Consider the following 15445-nt stretch of genomic DNA (forward strand, 5'->3'; position numbering starts at 1 on the left):
GCCCCGTGCTCAAAACCCCATGATCCCCATCTCCAAGTTACGGGGTGGACACGGCCATAATGTAGAGACCCTCGATCCAGTGTTCGGGAAAATTAAATGTGTCTCAAGCATAATACCGTGCCGTTTTCAATTTCAAAAATGCCAGTTGAAGGCAAAGGGAAAATGAGAAATTCCCAAAATAGAGAAAGTTAGTGTAAAAACCCCAAAAATAAATCTGATTTTCTAAGATTTCCTCTTGGAAAATTCAAGAAAGGGAATTTTGTGTGTTTGGAAAAATGATTTTTCCCGAACACTGCCTCGATCCCCCATTTGAGTGTAAACAGGGACGAAACGGAGGAGCAAATAATTCCCGTGACTGCATGATGCAGCCGTGTAGCACGCACTCTCTCTGTCTCTCTGGATAACCTATTTGCAATTTCAATCATGCAGCTCAGAATCCGCTTGTTCTCACTGCATCCGAGCTCCTCCGATGTGGGAAAACGGCTCTCGAAGGCAGGCGCTTAGGTGATGGCAAGTTACTCACCATCTCCAGGATTGAGGGAAACCCAATAATGCTCCATCATCGCAGCTCTCTCTGCAACTCAACTGCCAGCTTCTCGCTCTCCAGGTAACCCTCCTCCCCTCTCTCATATATTCTACGAGTTTGTGTATATAAGGGGTCACAGGGGAAGCCAGAGGTAGCTTGCTTTGTCTCTCTGTCTCACACCCACACACACTGCCACACACACAATGGCTCACCTCACTGGTACCCACCTCGCACTTGTCATGCCTATAGTAGTGTCCCTGTACTTACTTCTTGCCCAGTCAGGCTCTGTTTTTGCAAGACCACTCGATAACAAGAGTGACATGGTTGTCCCTCCTTCTTTTAAACTGTCCCTTACCAGCTTGGACTTTGGGGCCCCCAATGTCACTCTTCTCCAAGGCCTGCAGCACGGATTGCATCGCAGTTCCCTTCGCTTGAAGCACTTCCACCATCTCACATCAATGGCCCACATATCTAAAGATAGCGTATCCTTCGAAACTCCGGTGTCAACCGCTCCCGGTGGATTTATGACTACAGCTGCCATAGGCACTCCCCCTGTGAGCTTCACTGCCATTGTCGACACAGGTATTGTGCCCATAGGCTGAAATGGACTGATTCACAGTGTTAGTGTATGTAACACCATAAACCTGCACCGAACATGAGCCCTCAGTCTACAAGAGGTGTATGTTGAAGGGAGTCAAGCCAAGAACAAGCTTCACTTTATGAACTAGAAAAGTGAGATTTATAAAGATTAAGATTAAGGGAGCTGATCTTGTTTATGAATGCCTATTGTAGTCAGAGCTATATCTGTCTGCGAGTAGGATACATTTACAAGGTGTGTTTAACGGGTAGAATGACATATTATGTCCTAGAAGTATTATTCAGGGCTAGCGTGAACTCAACATATTATCAAAACACTGTAGACAGGTATTAGTAGTTGGGCATGTGATCTCCTATTACTAAGTGCTACGATCTACAGGTCAGGGCACTTATTTTTCTTCTCAGCCTTTTAACATGTTTTGACAGAGAGATAGGTTGGATTGGCATTTTAGCACTAAGAAATGAGCATCTTGGAGCTATAAAGTGCGGAGCCCAATAATTCATCCGGGCCATGCAGTGATGGTGTAGATGTTTGTATGTTGTACTTCAAGGCTGAAGCTTGTTGTCTCTTGTGGGCACGGATTTTTGTAAATACTGTGGTGCCATCGTGCATGTAGAAGTGTCTATGAGCCACACGCAAGTCTTGGTCCTACCTAACATGTTCATGAAATTAGCTACTCTTCCTGCTTCATTAATTTCCTGTGTACATGTTCCTGAATGCAGGCAGTGACCTAGTTTGGCGCCAATGCTTGCCTTGTGAACATTGCTATGAGCAGAAGTCTGGCGTAATATTCGACCCCTCGCATTCCTCCACTTATGAGCATGCCCCTTGTGACGACACCTTGTGCTCTGCTCTTTCAAGTTCCACTTGCTCCCTCAGAGACTCCAGCAGCTCAGGGAATGCTTCTGCTCTCTGCTCGTACACCTACAGCTATGGGGACCAGTCCTTCACCATTGGCGACTTCTCATACGATACACTGACACTGCCAGACGTTGCGGGTGACCCCCAGTCTCTCCCGCATTTCGCCTTTGGCTGCGGTCACAACAACAAAGGAGTCGACAATTTTGCCGGTACGGGGGGCCTAATTGGTTTTGGTCAGGGACCTGTCTCCCTGCCCTCTCAGCTCCATGTGCCCAAATTCTCTTATTGCCTGCAGTCCATTACAGAAGCAGCCTCTCTTACAAGCCCTCTTTTCATAGGAGCAGCTGCAGACCTACAAAGCACGTCCCCTTCTGACTCGGTCCTTACCACACCCCTGATAAGCCACAGACCAGTTCGTACGTTTTACTATGTGAACTTAAAGGGTATCACTGTGGGTGGAAAGGCTGTGGACATTCCGTCAGGCACTTTTGATATCAAGGAAGATGGCTCCGGTGGTATCATTTTTGACTCGGGCACCACGCTGACGTACTTAGCGGCAGAAGCCTATGATTCAATGCTAGCTGCTTTCAAAGCAAGAATGCCTCTCCCGACTGTGGATGGGTCAGATGTGGGCTTAGACCTTTGCTACAGCAAGACATCTTGGGCAAAGTTGAGGAAGAGCGTTCCGTCACTCACGTTTCATTTTAGAGGAGCAGACATGCAACTGCCGGTGAACAATTACTTTATTGATCTGGAGAAGCTTGTGTGTCTGGCATTCGCCAGGTCTAGTGACAGCCTCTCCATCTTTGGTAACATTCAGCAGCAAAGCTTCCACATTATGTATGACCTGGAAGCTCACCTCATATCTTTTGCCCCTGCTGCTTGTGACACCCTCTAGAGTCATTTCTGATTATCGTATCCTATGAATATATGATAGTTCATGGCAAGAACAGTATCATTCAGCACCACTTGTATTCACTGTGCTCTAACAGTGATACCATCTATCTCTTTTCAGAGCAATCTATACTTGTAAACTAAACTACTTCAAGCATGATTACCTCCTTACGCCCTCTTCAATATGAAGGATGACCTTTATATGTTAGAACTATGCTGGGACAGGTTAGTATGAGTGGAATGGTTTCTTTTTCTTTTTTGGTTGTTGTATGTTTCCATGGTTTGTGGCCACTCCCAAAATGTTTTTGTTCTGGAAGGAAATAAGCATAGGAAAGGAGAAATCCTTGGTAATGAGCATCCTCTTTTGGAGCTTCAAGCATAGAGGCTCTAGGCGGCTCATTATGCACATTTTTTTTGGGGTTAAGCACAATAGGCATGTCCTTGCTCCCTGCACTTGAAGCACCGGTTATTTTTCCGATAACGCTCTAGCTCCTCGGGAGAAAGTAGATTCTTGCCTTTGTAGACTCCTTTCTCGTTCGCTTTATTGTTGTTTATAGAGTTGCCTTGGGAAGAATTTGATGTGCGAATCAACCATAGTGTGGTGGATTACTTTTGTGATAGAACCAGGCCGGTGGGAGTTGTCATACTCGGCCATTTCTTCAGGTAATCCCGCACATAATTGTTGCTTTTGCTTGGTGAAGTCTATTTTTTTAAGACAATAGCGTTGAGATAAAAATTCCAAAACTTGTCTACATATTTGTGGATAGACTCATGGGAGAGAAGCTTCAAACTCTGCCAGTCGGTAACCACTTTGTCCTTTGCATCGCTTGTAAGGAATTGCTTCATGATGGAAACTCGTAGAGTTTTCCACGTCTTTGGGGCTTCATCATTGCTACAAAGACTAACCCACCATTGATAAGCAGATTTCTAGAAGTGCATAGCTACATGACGTCGCTTGGAGGACTCCGTGAAGCCCTCGTCTCTAAAGGTCGTATTAAATTGTTGGATGAAGGCCAATACTTTGTCAATAGCATCAAAGGTGTCATCATAGATGATAAAAAAAATACTCTTTCCTCTCTCTTTGAACTTCTTGAGCGTTTGGGACCTTCTCCATGCTTGGTATGATTTGCGATGTCCTCCCCTCTTGCATTCTTTAGGAGAAAAACTATTGCTTTTGTAGGAAGAGGAGGAAGCTTAAGAAGAAGGAGAAGAGGGTGACCTCTTTCTTACCCTTTTCTTCCTTTGTTTCCTCTCTTCACTTTCGGAGTGACGAGGAGGAGGAATGTGGGTTGACTGTTTCCTCTTGGGAGGAGTTGGCAATTGTGTAGACCACCGTCTTCGTGGAACCACATTGTAACATACTGCTGACATGTCGAAGCCCAAAGAATAGAGCCAACTTGCAGATGTCGGCCGAGGGGCCTAAACCCTAAGAAGAACAAGTAACAGAAGAAGAAGTCCTACCAACTTATGGGGACTCCGTTCGATGGGGCCCCAAGTGACAAAGGATTAATATAAAGCAGGACCCACACACACACTAAAGAAATTGTGTAGCTGCTGATAATGTGGCAGTTTTTGAAAATTGCACTAACATGATGACGTGGCAGGTTATACGGATTTTCACGTTTTGCCTTGACTGATGACATGGCAGGTTGTACAGATTTTTGTAAATTACGCTGGCAGCTTTTGGCTTTGCTTTTTGGACCAGAAGCTTTTGAGTTTTGAAGGCTTTTCACTGTAAGTGCTTTTCAGGCCAAGGGCCTTTAAATATGAGGTTAGGGCTCATTCTCTGGCATGCTTCCTGGAGAAGGTGCAGAGTCTGGAGTACCGACTTGTACTGTGTTGATGCAATATAAAGAAATACCGAAAGGGGTGCCAAGGTTTGGGGCCAATACTCTCTGAGGTGGAATTCCGCCACTCCGTGTCGTCTCTCTCTCTCTCTCTCTCTCTCTCAGTTCTGCTTTTATTGAAGTGCTAAAAGTTTGTTCAGTGTGTTCTTTTCTATTGGCACGTGGTGCCTGTCTTGTGTGGTAAGCATTTTCCATGGTAGAGGGCAAGCATAGAGTCATGCTTCAAGATTGTTGCATTTGGATAAATGCAACGAATAGATAGACAATAATGCTCAATTTTAGAGAATCCTCCTTATAAAAAACAATGCAAGGATGTTGTTGACCCTCCCAATTGTTGACACTTTCAATAATGGAAGGTACTTCTAAAGGTCTAGTACTTTGAACATTTATAGTACAATTTTCAATATGCATAGCCATTGCATCCATTTGGTGACCTCATGGCTTAAATTCATGATATTCACACAATCTCTTAAAATACCCAATGGGGTCCACTACAAGAGGTTCTTCATATTAGCGACGCTCACACAGCGACGCTCAAAAAAATTTTTTTCCGGCGTCGCTATGAGCGTCGCAAATTTACAAAGAATTTTGCGACGCTCATAGCGACGCTTATAGCGACGCTCATAGCGACGTCAGCTGGGGTAAAAAAATAACCGAGCGCGCCCAAAAACTCAGATCTCAGATCTGAGTTTTTCGGCGCCCTCAAGCAAAGAGCAGGTAGCTCTCTCTCTCTCTCTCTCTCTCTCTCTTTCTTCTCCACACACACACACACACACACACACACACACACACACACACGAGGAGAGGAAGGAGAGCCAGGTATGCTCCTTCCCTCTCCTCATTCTCATGTTCCCTTCCCCTCTTTCTCTCTCCCTCTCTCTCTCTCTCACACACACACATACACACACACACATAGTGTTTTTGAGAGAGAGAGAGAGAGAGAGAGAGAGAGAGAGAGAGAGAGAGAGAGTACAAACAAAAACAAAAACGCACACACACATACATAAACAAAGAATGCACACACACATTGAGAGAGAAAAAGAGAGAGAGAGCATGCATAAACAAAAAACGCACGCCTTAAGAGAGGAAAAGAGAGAGAGAACATGCATAAACAAAAAACGCACACATTGAGAGAGGAAAAGAGAGAGAAAACATGCATACGATCCAAAAAAACGTACACACATTGAGAGAGAAAGAGAGAGAAACTAATTTAACGTCGTAGGAAACTAATTAAAATTAAAAGACCTAGAGATCTAGCCGACGAGGAGTTGAACTGAAGACCTATTATTCAAGAGGGAAATGGCATAATCAATCTATCATACTTGGCATGGGTGATAGAAAGGTTATACCATTTATCTCTTTTTATTGGCACACACATCCACACACGCGCACACACACAAGAAGAAGAGAGTTATAACGTCGTAGGAAACTATTTTAAAAAACGTTAAAGATTAGGTTATATGTAGACTTACATTAAATTAGATTTAGTTTATTTTTAACTAGATTTACGTTTATTTAAGCTAGATTTAGATTTACGTTATATTAGATTAGATTTAGGTCTCCATAGACTACGATGCCTGCATGAAGCGGGTGAAGAAAGCACTCAATAGAATATAGGGTATTGCTGCCTTCACTCATGGTGGGCTCCGTCGATCCAAAAGTACTGGTGAAATGTCTTCAGAAGATAGGGAAGAAGGTGGATCTTCAGGGCGGCAAGAGTCACTACATCCCCGACACAATGACCATCTAGACAACCTCTAGTCATTAGACTTACGTTAAATTAGATTTAGCTTTATTTTTAGTTAGATTTACGTTTATTTAGATTTACGCTTATTTACGTTAGATCGAGTCCACGCAAGAATTACTTACGGTTTAGGGTTTAGAGTTAAACGAACAGTGAAAAGATCTACTGTGAAAAGATGTTAAGATGAAGTGAAGTGCTACAGCTAGAGAAGAGGCAAAGGGATTTTGTCCACTACATGCAGTATCATGTAGACGTGGGTGTGTAGATTTCTTGTACCCACAAATATAGGTATTGACCAATAAAGACGAGATTATAACCCGGTGGTTCTGATCTCCGTGCACATCTAGACCGAGGTGTGCGGGGATTGGACATGACTAGAGAATGTGAGAGAGAGAGAGAGAGAGAGAGAGAGAGAGAGAGAGAGAGAGAGAGAGATAAGACGAAGAATGCCAATAGAATATTAAATTTGTTGTCCAGGTTATAAGTTTTTTATCCTCATTATGAGTAGCGACGAGGATGTGGGACCGTCCAACCGAAACACCTATCTCTCAACGAGGGTCTTATGTCCTTGTAATCAATGCAAGCATGCTGTGCGACGGACAAGACGTGTTTCTTTGCAGCACGTTCGCGAATTTGGCGAGTTCGATCCATCTATTATAGATCGAGTTGTTGCCAATTATAACTCGTCGGACTCTGACACTGGCCAACAAGCAGCAATCTTGCAACCCAATAGATGTGTTCGCAGGCGCTTTGGTCAAGCAGCATATGTGAGGCCACAAGATGTAGCCTCTGACAGCTCGGGGGATGATCATGCAGAGCACATTCCCAACGAGGCAATGTTTGAGCCCGAGATTGATGAAATGATCGAGACGATCATGGATTCAGAAAGGCTTATCTATGATGATATGAAAAGTGAAGCCGATACGTCATTGTATAATGGAGCACGTATGTCTAGATTGAAAGCACTCCTGGTTCTTCTCAACATGCAGGCAAAGTTTGGATGGAGTGACACTAGCGTCACAACGCTTTTCAGGTGATCTATTACAGTTAGTTTACTTTAATAGAACTCTAAATGTATAATGATCTGATAGATTTTTACACGACTGTATCATATTTTTATGTTGTGTAGATTGCTGAAAGAGCACATACTACCAGCTGACAATGTAATGCCAGATTCCCGAGATGAAGCAAGAAAGATTTTGCGAAACTTGGGGATGGATTACAATTCTATCCACGCTTGTCCTAATGACTGCATTCTTTTCAGAGGGGAATACACAGACATGGAGAAGTGTCCGAAATGTGATTCCGAAAGATATCGAGTAGATCTCCACGGGACAAAAATTCCACAAAAGGTTTTGCGACATTTTCCTTTGCTTCCTCGCATCAAGCATTTCTTCGAATGTAAGTCCATGGCCGCCCTAGCATCATGGCATGAGGAGAATAAATCTTCGGATGGTGTGCTACGAATTCCTGCAGATTGCGCAGCCTGGAAACATATAGATGGAACATGGTCGGATTTTGCCAGGGAAGCTCGAAATTTGCGCTTAGGCCTGGCTATGGATGGCGTAAATCCATTTGGTCAAAGATCAACATCTTACAATGTATGGCCCGTTGTCATCGTCAACTACAACATTCCCCCGTGGTTGACTACGAAGAAGGGGCACCTATGGCTAAGCTTGATTGTGCCAGGGCGATATAAAGTGGGGAATATGGATGTGTATCTTCGTCCACTATTGGAAGAGCTACAACAATTGTGGATTGGCATAGAGGTGGTGGATATGAGCCGACACACAGGACGACGGAATGCTTTGATCAGAGGCATTCTAATGTGGACCATGCATGACTATCCCGGGCTAACAGAATGCTCAGGTGATCTATTGACACTCCTCACTCAGACACTGTAAATATTGTTTTTTCCCATAGTTGATCTATTATCATGTGTATACATGCAGGGCTTCAAACAAGCGGATATAGAGCATGTGTCACATGTGGACCTAGACTGAATGCACGTAGGGCACCCTCACTGAAGAAGCAAATCTACGAAGGTCATCAAACGTATCTTCCAGAGAATCATATGTTACGCGACGGCTTTTTGGGAAGAGAGCCACCAAGGATGTCTGCACAAGCATGGTTAGAGCAGAAGGAGATGTGCGATGACGGATTGCCTCCAGGGATGAAGAGACTATCTCTATGGTACGAGTTACCATACTGGCCCCGACTCATGATCAATCACTTGCTCGATCCAATGCACATATTCAAGAATGTGGGTAATCTACTATGGGACCATTTGACCGGCAAGAAAGATACTTTGGGAGCCAGAGTTGACCTTAGAAATGTGGATCGTATGGAGCAATATTGGCCGCAAACAGCGTCTGATGGATCGATAAAACTCCCTAAAGCACCATGGATTTTCACAGGAGCCCAAGAACGCAAAGTAAAAGAGGCCATTCGATCTTTGCGGACCCCCACTGGCGTAATGCACTCGCTCCGAACGTGTTTTACTAAAGAAGGAAAGCTTACCGGTTTGAAGTCACACGATTGGCATAAAATGTGTCAGGTACGTTCATAGTGGACTTTAATATCATTGCATAAAATGTGGACTTTAATATCATTGCTGCACATACTTTACAGTTTATTTTACCGGTTGCCATTGAGGGATGTTTGTCTCTCGACATCCGTAACACAATCTACAAACTTGCAAAGCTGGTGCAATGGATCTCACAAAAGGAGATCAACGTAGACTCCATACCATTCGCCAAACTAAATGCTGCGGAGCTTGTGTGCATGTTTGAGAAACATTTTCCTACTACAATGCTAACCATTCAGGTGCATCTTCTTGTTCACATAGTTGATGAGGTGGAAATAGCTGGCACAGTTCATTCCAGATGGATGTTCTTCTCAGAGCGTTTCATGAAAACGCTTAAGGGATATGTGCGTCAAAAGGCACGTCCGGAGGGTAGCATGGCAGAAGGTTGGTTGGTATCAGAGTCCCTAGTGTACATTGGAGAGTGGCTAGACGGATTTGATAAATCCCGGGACACGCTATGGCGAACCATAGATGATGAGCGCATATCTGGGATTGTCATGTGCAATCTCGGTGTTGAGAAGAAGATGACGGAAGATCTAGAGGCTAAAATCAACCGATTTTGCATGCTTCACAATCCAGTGATGCAAAAGTGGATTTCACAATATGAGGATGCAAAGCAAGAGCGACAAAGGGCACGAATCGAGTGGAGACGGGGAAGACGACCACCGATGCACTATCCAGCGGTTCTGGAGAGCCTACCAACCTTCATGAGCTTAAGATGGTTGCACAACCAATTGAAAAGCGCACAACAATGCGGTGACGAAGTGAATGAAGAAGAGTTGGAGTACTCTCGGGGTTGCGCGACCAAGGTAAGTTTGCAATGTACGACTAGCAAGTGACTTTATTTATAAACGTTTGAACGGCCACTCATAATCTTTGTTCGTTGTAGTATAAGTCATACACAGCAGCATGGTGTAAAGGTCGACATTTTAAGGTGGAACGAATCGACAAAAAGCGTTTTACTCAAGATTGTGGAATCATGGCAAAATTTGAACAGTTTAGTCGACGACGTTCCTCTGATGCAGATCCTGTGGTGGCGGAACTCACTTACTTCGGCACGCTGCAAGAGATTTTGAGGATCGATTACAGAGGATTTTTTGTCGACTTGTTCGACGTGCAATGGTTCAAGATAATCATGGAGGGTCGCAACGCTACTGTGCGTAGAGGAGAGTCTGGTTTTCTTGAGGTGGATTCTACTAAGAAATGGACTGACCTAAGAGACACTTTCGTACCGAGCATTGTGAACAAGTAAGTATGTAAATAGTTAACATCCCCCTTTTACAAGTTATGTGCTTGAAAGCTCTCATGTAAGTTATGTGGCTCTGGCAGGTAGTATTTCATCCTACAAAGTCTACATAAAACTGGTGGTACGTCATAGAGGTAGCCCCTCGTAGTGCAAGGACGTATGAAGGCTACCATGTGCCAATCACAACGACATCAATGGAGGAGATCAGAGAAGATGCTCAATCAGAAGCCGCTGCGGTGGTGCCAGACGAGCATCGAGATGCTACTACTCTATATGGGGTGCATGCAGAGGAGCTACAAAATGAAACAGAGGATATGTGTTTAAACGGAGAGCTCTATATAGATATAGGAAGTTATGCTGAGTTATGCGAGGATGAGAGAGAGATCTCTTAAAGCCACAAATATTGTATTTGAACAATTTTGCTCCGTGTTGTAAAAGCTCTGGCTCTCTAAGTACCTTCCATGGTGTATAACGCTCTTTTCTACTCGCGCTCACATCTTTTGATTGAAAATTCTGAGTTTTCGACTTGCCTCTTCTATCACTCGATTCATTGCGTCATTGTATTTATATGCATCATTACGTCATTGTATTTAATGGTCTTTGCGTCATTGTCTACTCTATTCATTCAATATTAAATTTAAATATTCGTGTGTTTAATGCAGGTATGGATGATGAGGAGTTTCTTTCTTCTTTGTCACCGCAGCAGAGATAGTGATACGTGGAGCGTCATCGCTCTGGCGCATCATCGCGCGTTCCTACACCATCCGCATCTCCCTCTCTTTCGGAGCATTCGGCGCGCTCCGAAGCTTCGGCGTCGACGAGACGAGCTTCACACTCGTCTAGACACCGGCGCTCTAGTGGTGGCGGTGGCGGTTGTTGTGGGGATTCCGCCACCGATGCCTCCACACCGCTTCGTGTTCGACGAGGCTCTTTACCCTCCCCTTCTTTGCCCGCCCCCACACCAGCCACAGCATCGCCATCTACGCCAGGTTTTGCACGGCTGACTATTCCTAGAAGCTACACACCTCTACCTACTCCGCCAGGAGCCACCCCACTCGACACTCCTCGCTTCGGGGCCCAGACGCCGGTGGAGACACCTGACGTCCGTATCCCCATCGACACGCCGCTAGAGACCCCTGCCGGGACACCCAGGTTCACGCGTCACCGGCCAGAGGGCTTGCCTTACTCCGTCGACATCAACGGCGGCATCATCATGGATGATGACGGCAAGAAGGTGATCTCGCGCATGCGTGGTCTTTGCTCTCAGCTGTTTAGACACTATATACTAAACAAATGGAGTGAAGTACCAAGTGATTTAAAAAACAGAGTCATCAGCATACTTCATGATGAGTTTCCCGTTCCAACACGGGATCAGCGCTTCAATGAAGACCTGATGAAGATTCGAATGCGCGAATACTGCAAACACAAGCGTTCCGAAGTGCAAAAAGCAATCAAGAATGGGTGGAATAGGCCAGATTGGCTGGCCAAAGAAGATTGGAAGAATGCGAAGAAAGCAGCGCGCGAGAATCCCGACAAGTGGAAGCAACAAAAGGATGCAGTCAGAGCGCGAGTAGAGGCAGGGAGCTCGCACCACTTGGGGAGCGGTGGATGGGCATCATTTGAGGCCGATTTTGTAAGTCTTTTCACATTGCTCTTTATGCATGTTCGATAGTTTAGGGTTTATGAGTTTTTTAGTTCTAACATAATGAAATCTTTGTATGTTTTGACAGTGGTCGATGACAGGACGTGATCCCACACCGTACGAGCGCGAGTACGCAGGCAGGAAGGGCTTAAACGCTCTGATGGACATTCTCAGTTCTCACGGCGGCATGGTTAGTATTAGGGTTTACTCTTTTTTATTTTTTGTATTGTTTTATAAATGTCGTTATATGTTTATACTTACTGAAAGCTGTCTTATTGTCTTTTTTTGCAGAATCCGACAGATACGCCGCTTGGACGCGATGAGACGTCTGACTAAACGACGTCAGTTTAGCCGTAGCTAGATAGCATTAGTTTAGGGTTTCTCATAGCTTATGTATCATGAGACGGATTTTATACGTCTTTTTGAACCATGTATATTATTACATTTGTCACCGTAGTTCCTTTTGTCAATCAATTCTTTATGCCTATGATGTTGTACAATTGTCATTATTACATTTGTCAATCAATTCATTTTGCCTATGATGTGTACAATTGTCAATTTTGCAAACAATGCGTCTTGTGGGTGACTATTTTGGGTCTATTATCTACCTTTGCACTTTTTTTAAAAAGTGAATCAAGTACAATATGGTTGATGGGTGGCAGGGCATTCAATGCCCTGCCACCAAAAAAATATTCTCTCGGGCGTCGCTATAAGCGTCGCTATTTATGGCTCTGTAGCGTCGTTATGAGCGTCGCTATAGTCTGCAGTGTAAACGTCGCTATAAGCGTCGCTATAGGCGTCGCTATAGGCGTCGCTATATAGCGACGCTGATAGCGACGTATATAGCGACGCCTATAGCGACGCTCTCGTAGCGACGGTTTTAGCGACGCCGGGGGTTATAAAAACCCAATGTATTTCCGTCGCTAACAGCGTCACAAGAGCACACAACCTTTTGTAGTGGTCCGCTGCAAAGATCGTTGGGCCGTAGCCTGTGCTATTTCTCGCCTAAATTTTTGAGTAACATTACACAGTCTAGCTCGATGTGCGTGTCCTGGGGACAAAACCCATGGTCCAGACACCATCTGTGTGGAATACAAAATTTTAAAGACTAATCACTTAGGGAGGCTGATTTAACAACATCCACAATACGAAGATCACTTGCGTCTCTCTCCTTTTCCTTCCTCCTCTTGCTACCTCTCCATTTGTCTTTCTATCCCTCCCTATATATTTTTATGTTTTATTTTCTATTTATGCCCTATATCTCTTATCCCTATAACCTTTTCCCTCACATCCTCTCTCTCTCTCTCTCTCTCTCTCTCTCTCTCTCTCATTGTGCTTTTCATGCATGTGTTCATGGGAGAGAGAGAGAGAGAGAGAGAGAGAGAGAGAGAGAGAGAGAGAGAGAGAATTGCTGCAATGATAAATTGAAGTCTTGCTACATCTCATTAGTCCAAAAAACATTATATTTTAGGATAAGATACCGTACCACCCCCTTGTGCGTTAGGCATGACAATACGACTGAGTCTCTTATCGATGGCATTCAAGTGATTAATTGCAATTTTTAAAGTCTTCATCTCAGCCCCTAAATCTGCTACATGTGCTTTCAAATCTTCAACTTGTCTTTTCTGTTCTTTAAAGGTCCTAATCTCAAACCCCAAACCTACTACATGTGCTTTCAGGGCTTCAACTTGGTCCTTGTGCTCTTTGAAGCACAAACACAATTGTTGCACAACCTCATTCTGGAAATTTTCCATGAATGTATAGAGTTCATGTTGGTTGATTTCCAAACGTGCAGTTTCATCCTTGATACTTTGCAATGTTGGAATTAGGGTTGCAGAGAAACGCACACAGCTTGGAGAAGACGAAGGAAGCTCAAGGCACACAATAGAGAGTGTGTTACTTAGTATGCAATGGAAAGATAGATAGCTCTAGAGTGATGGGTGTATATACAATGCTCGGGAGAAAAAACCTCCTAAAGAGGAAAAAAATGCCCCGACGGTCCTAGTGTATTCACACACATTACTACCACATGTATATGGTAACAAATCCCCCCTAGAGTGATGCGGTGAACGAGAGTTGGCACATGAGTAAAGGGAAGTGCCATGCCCTGAGGACATGATCAGTCCACAAAGGGGAGTAAGCCCAAAGCTTTGCGGAAAGCTTTAAGCTTCTCATGAGACAATGCCTTTATGAAAAGATCAGCAAGGTTGTCCTGTGTTGGCACATAAGCCAAGCTGATCTCTCCTGCTGAGAGACTCTCCCTGACATAGTGGTAATGCACCTCAATATGCTTTGTGCAAGCATGAAAAACTGCGTTCCTCGCAACTGCCAATGCGCTCTGACTGTCAGTGTAGATAGTGTTGGCAGTGTCCTATCCAACACCCAAATCAGCCATAAGGTGTCTGAGCCATACACACTCAACCGTAGCTGTGAAGACTGCCCTGTACTCAATCTCACAACGCGAAGTGGCCACAGTAGGTTGCTTCTCAGTTTGGTAAAGAGTGACATCAGTAGGATCGCTAGCATCATGTAGACTCAACTTCAAACCTGTTTCCATGGGAGTGGCAATAGGTTTGCAATCCTCAAGTCCAAACTTACATAGCAATGTCTTTATGTAACTTTTCTGACACAAGGCAATACCACCATCACACTGCTTAAACTGTATACCCAAGTAGTGATGCAACATCCCCAAATCTTTCATCTTGAAAGTAGCATTCAAATCAGCCTTAAATTCAGCAATATGTCTCTCATTTGGTCCAATGATCAGCAAATCATCGACATAAAGAACCACAATGAGAAGTACATTACCCTCACGCTTTACATACAATGTGCTTTTTGTTGGATTGTTACGAAAGCCTCGTTTAACCAAATGAGTGTCTGCTTTCTCATACCAAGCACGAGGAGATTGCTTCGACCTATACAAAGCCTTCTTACATCTGCACACTTTGTCCTCTTGTATTTTTATGACAACCGCGAGGCTGCGTTACATAAACTTCCTCAAGTATGTCACCATTCAAGAAAGCAGTAACAATATCTTATTGATGTACGTCCCAACCAAAATGGGCTGCCAATGCACATAGAAAACGCACAGTAGTCATACGACAAGTGGAAGCAAAAGTCTCTTCATAATCTATGCCTTTTTGCTGTGCATAATCATTTGCAACAAGTCGAGCCTTATGGCGATCGATCTCACCATTCGGCTTGCGTTTCAATTTGTAAACCTACTTCGTACCAATGGCCTTTTTGCCAAGAGGCAAATCACATAAAGTCCATGTGTCATTTTCTATAAGTGCATCATATTCTGATAGCATGGCAGCCATCCAATTTTTTGAATTCTATGCTTCATCAAAAGATAGAGGCTCCTCAACATTATGTAAGCTAGACACAGCCAAAGCATAACAATTTGATGCATAAGATGCATGGCGAGAGCCTGAACGAGTACGACTAGAAGGTGCATCCAATTTACTGTCACGCAAAGTGTGCACCAGCCATTTTGGCAT

At 44.1% G+C, this 15445-nt stretch overlaps 2 protein-coding genes across 2 annotated transcripts; both read left to right on the forward strand.

Moving 5' to 3' along the window:
- The first annotated feature begins 301 nt into the window (after nt 1-301).
- LOC147435864 (uncharacterized) lies at nt 302-12478 on the forward strand. Its single transcript, XM_086488785.1, has 4 exons — nt 302-607; nt 10966-11936; nt 12034-12135; nt 12237-12478. Exons 2-4 carry the CDS (start codon nt 11517-11519, stop codon nt 12279-12281), a joined length of 567 nt encoding a protein of 188 aa, XP_086344911.1. The 5' UTR covers nt 302-607; nt 10966-11516; the 3' UTR covers nt 12282-12478.
- Nucleotides 668-3062, forward strand: LOC147435865 (aspartic proteinase nepenthesin-1-like). Its single transcript, XM_086488784.1, has 2 exons — nt 668-1108; nt 1847-3062. Exons 1-2 carry the CDS (start codon nt 730-732, stop codon nt 2881-2883), a joined length of 1416 nt encoding a protein of 471 aa, XP_086344910.1. The 5' UTR covers nt 668-729; the 3' UTR covers nt 2884-3062.
- Nucleotides 12479-15445: the final 2967 nt, after the last annotated feature.

Source organism: Adiantum capillus-veneris, chromosome 18 (genome assembly GCF_014529385.1).
Source record: "Adiantum capillus-veneris isolate H3 chromosome 18, ASM1452938v2, whole genome shotgun sequence".
Classification (NCBI taxonomy): domain Eukaryota; kingdom Viridiplantae; phylum Streptophyta; class Polypodiopsida; order Polypodiales; family Pteridaceae; genus Adiantum; species Adiantum capillus-veneris.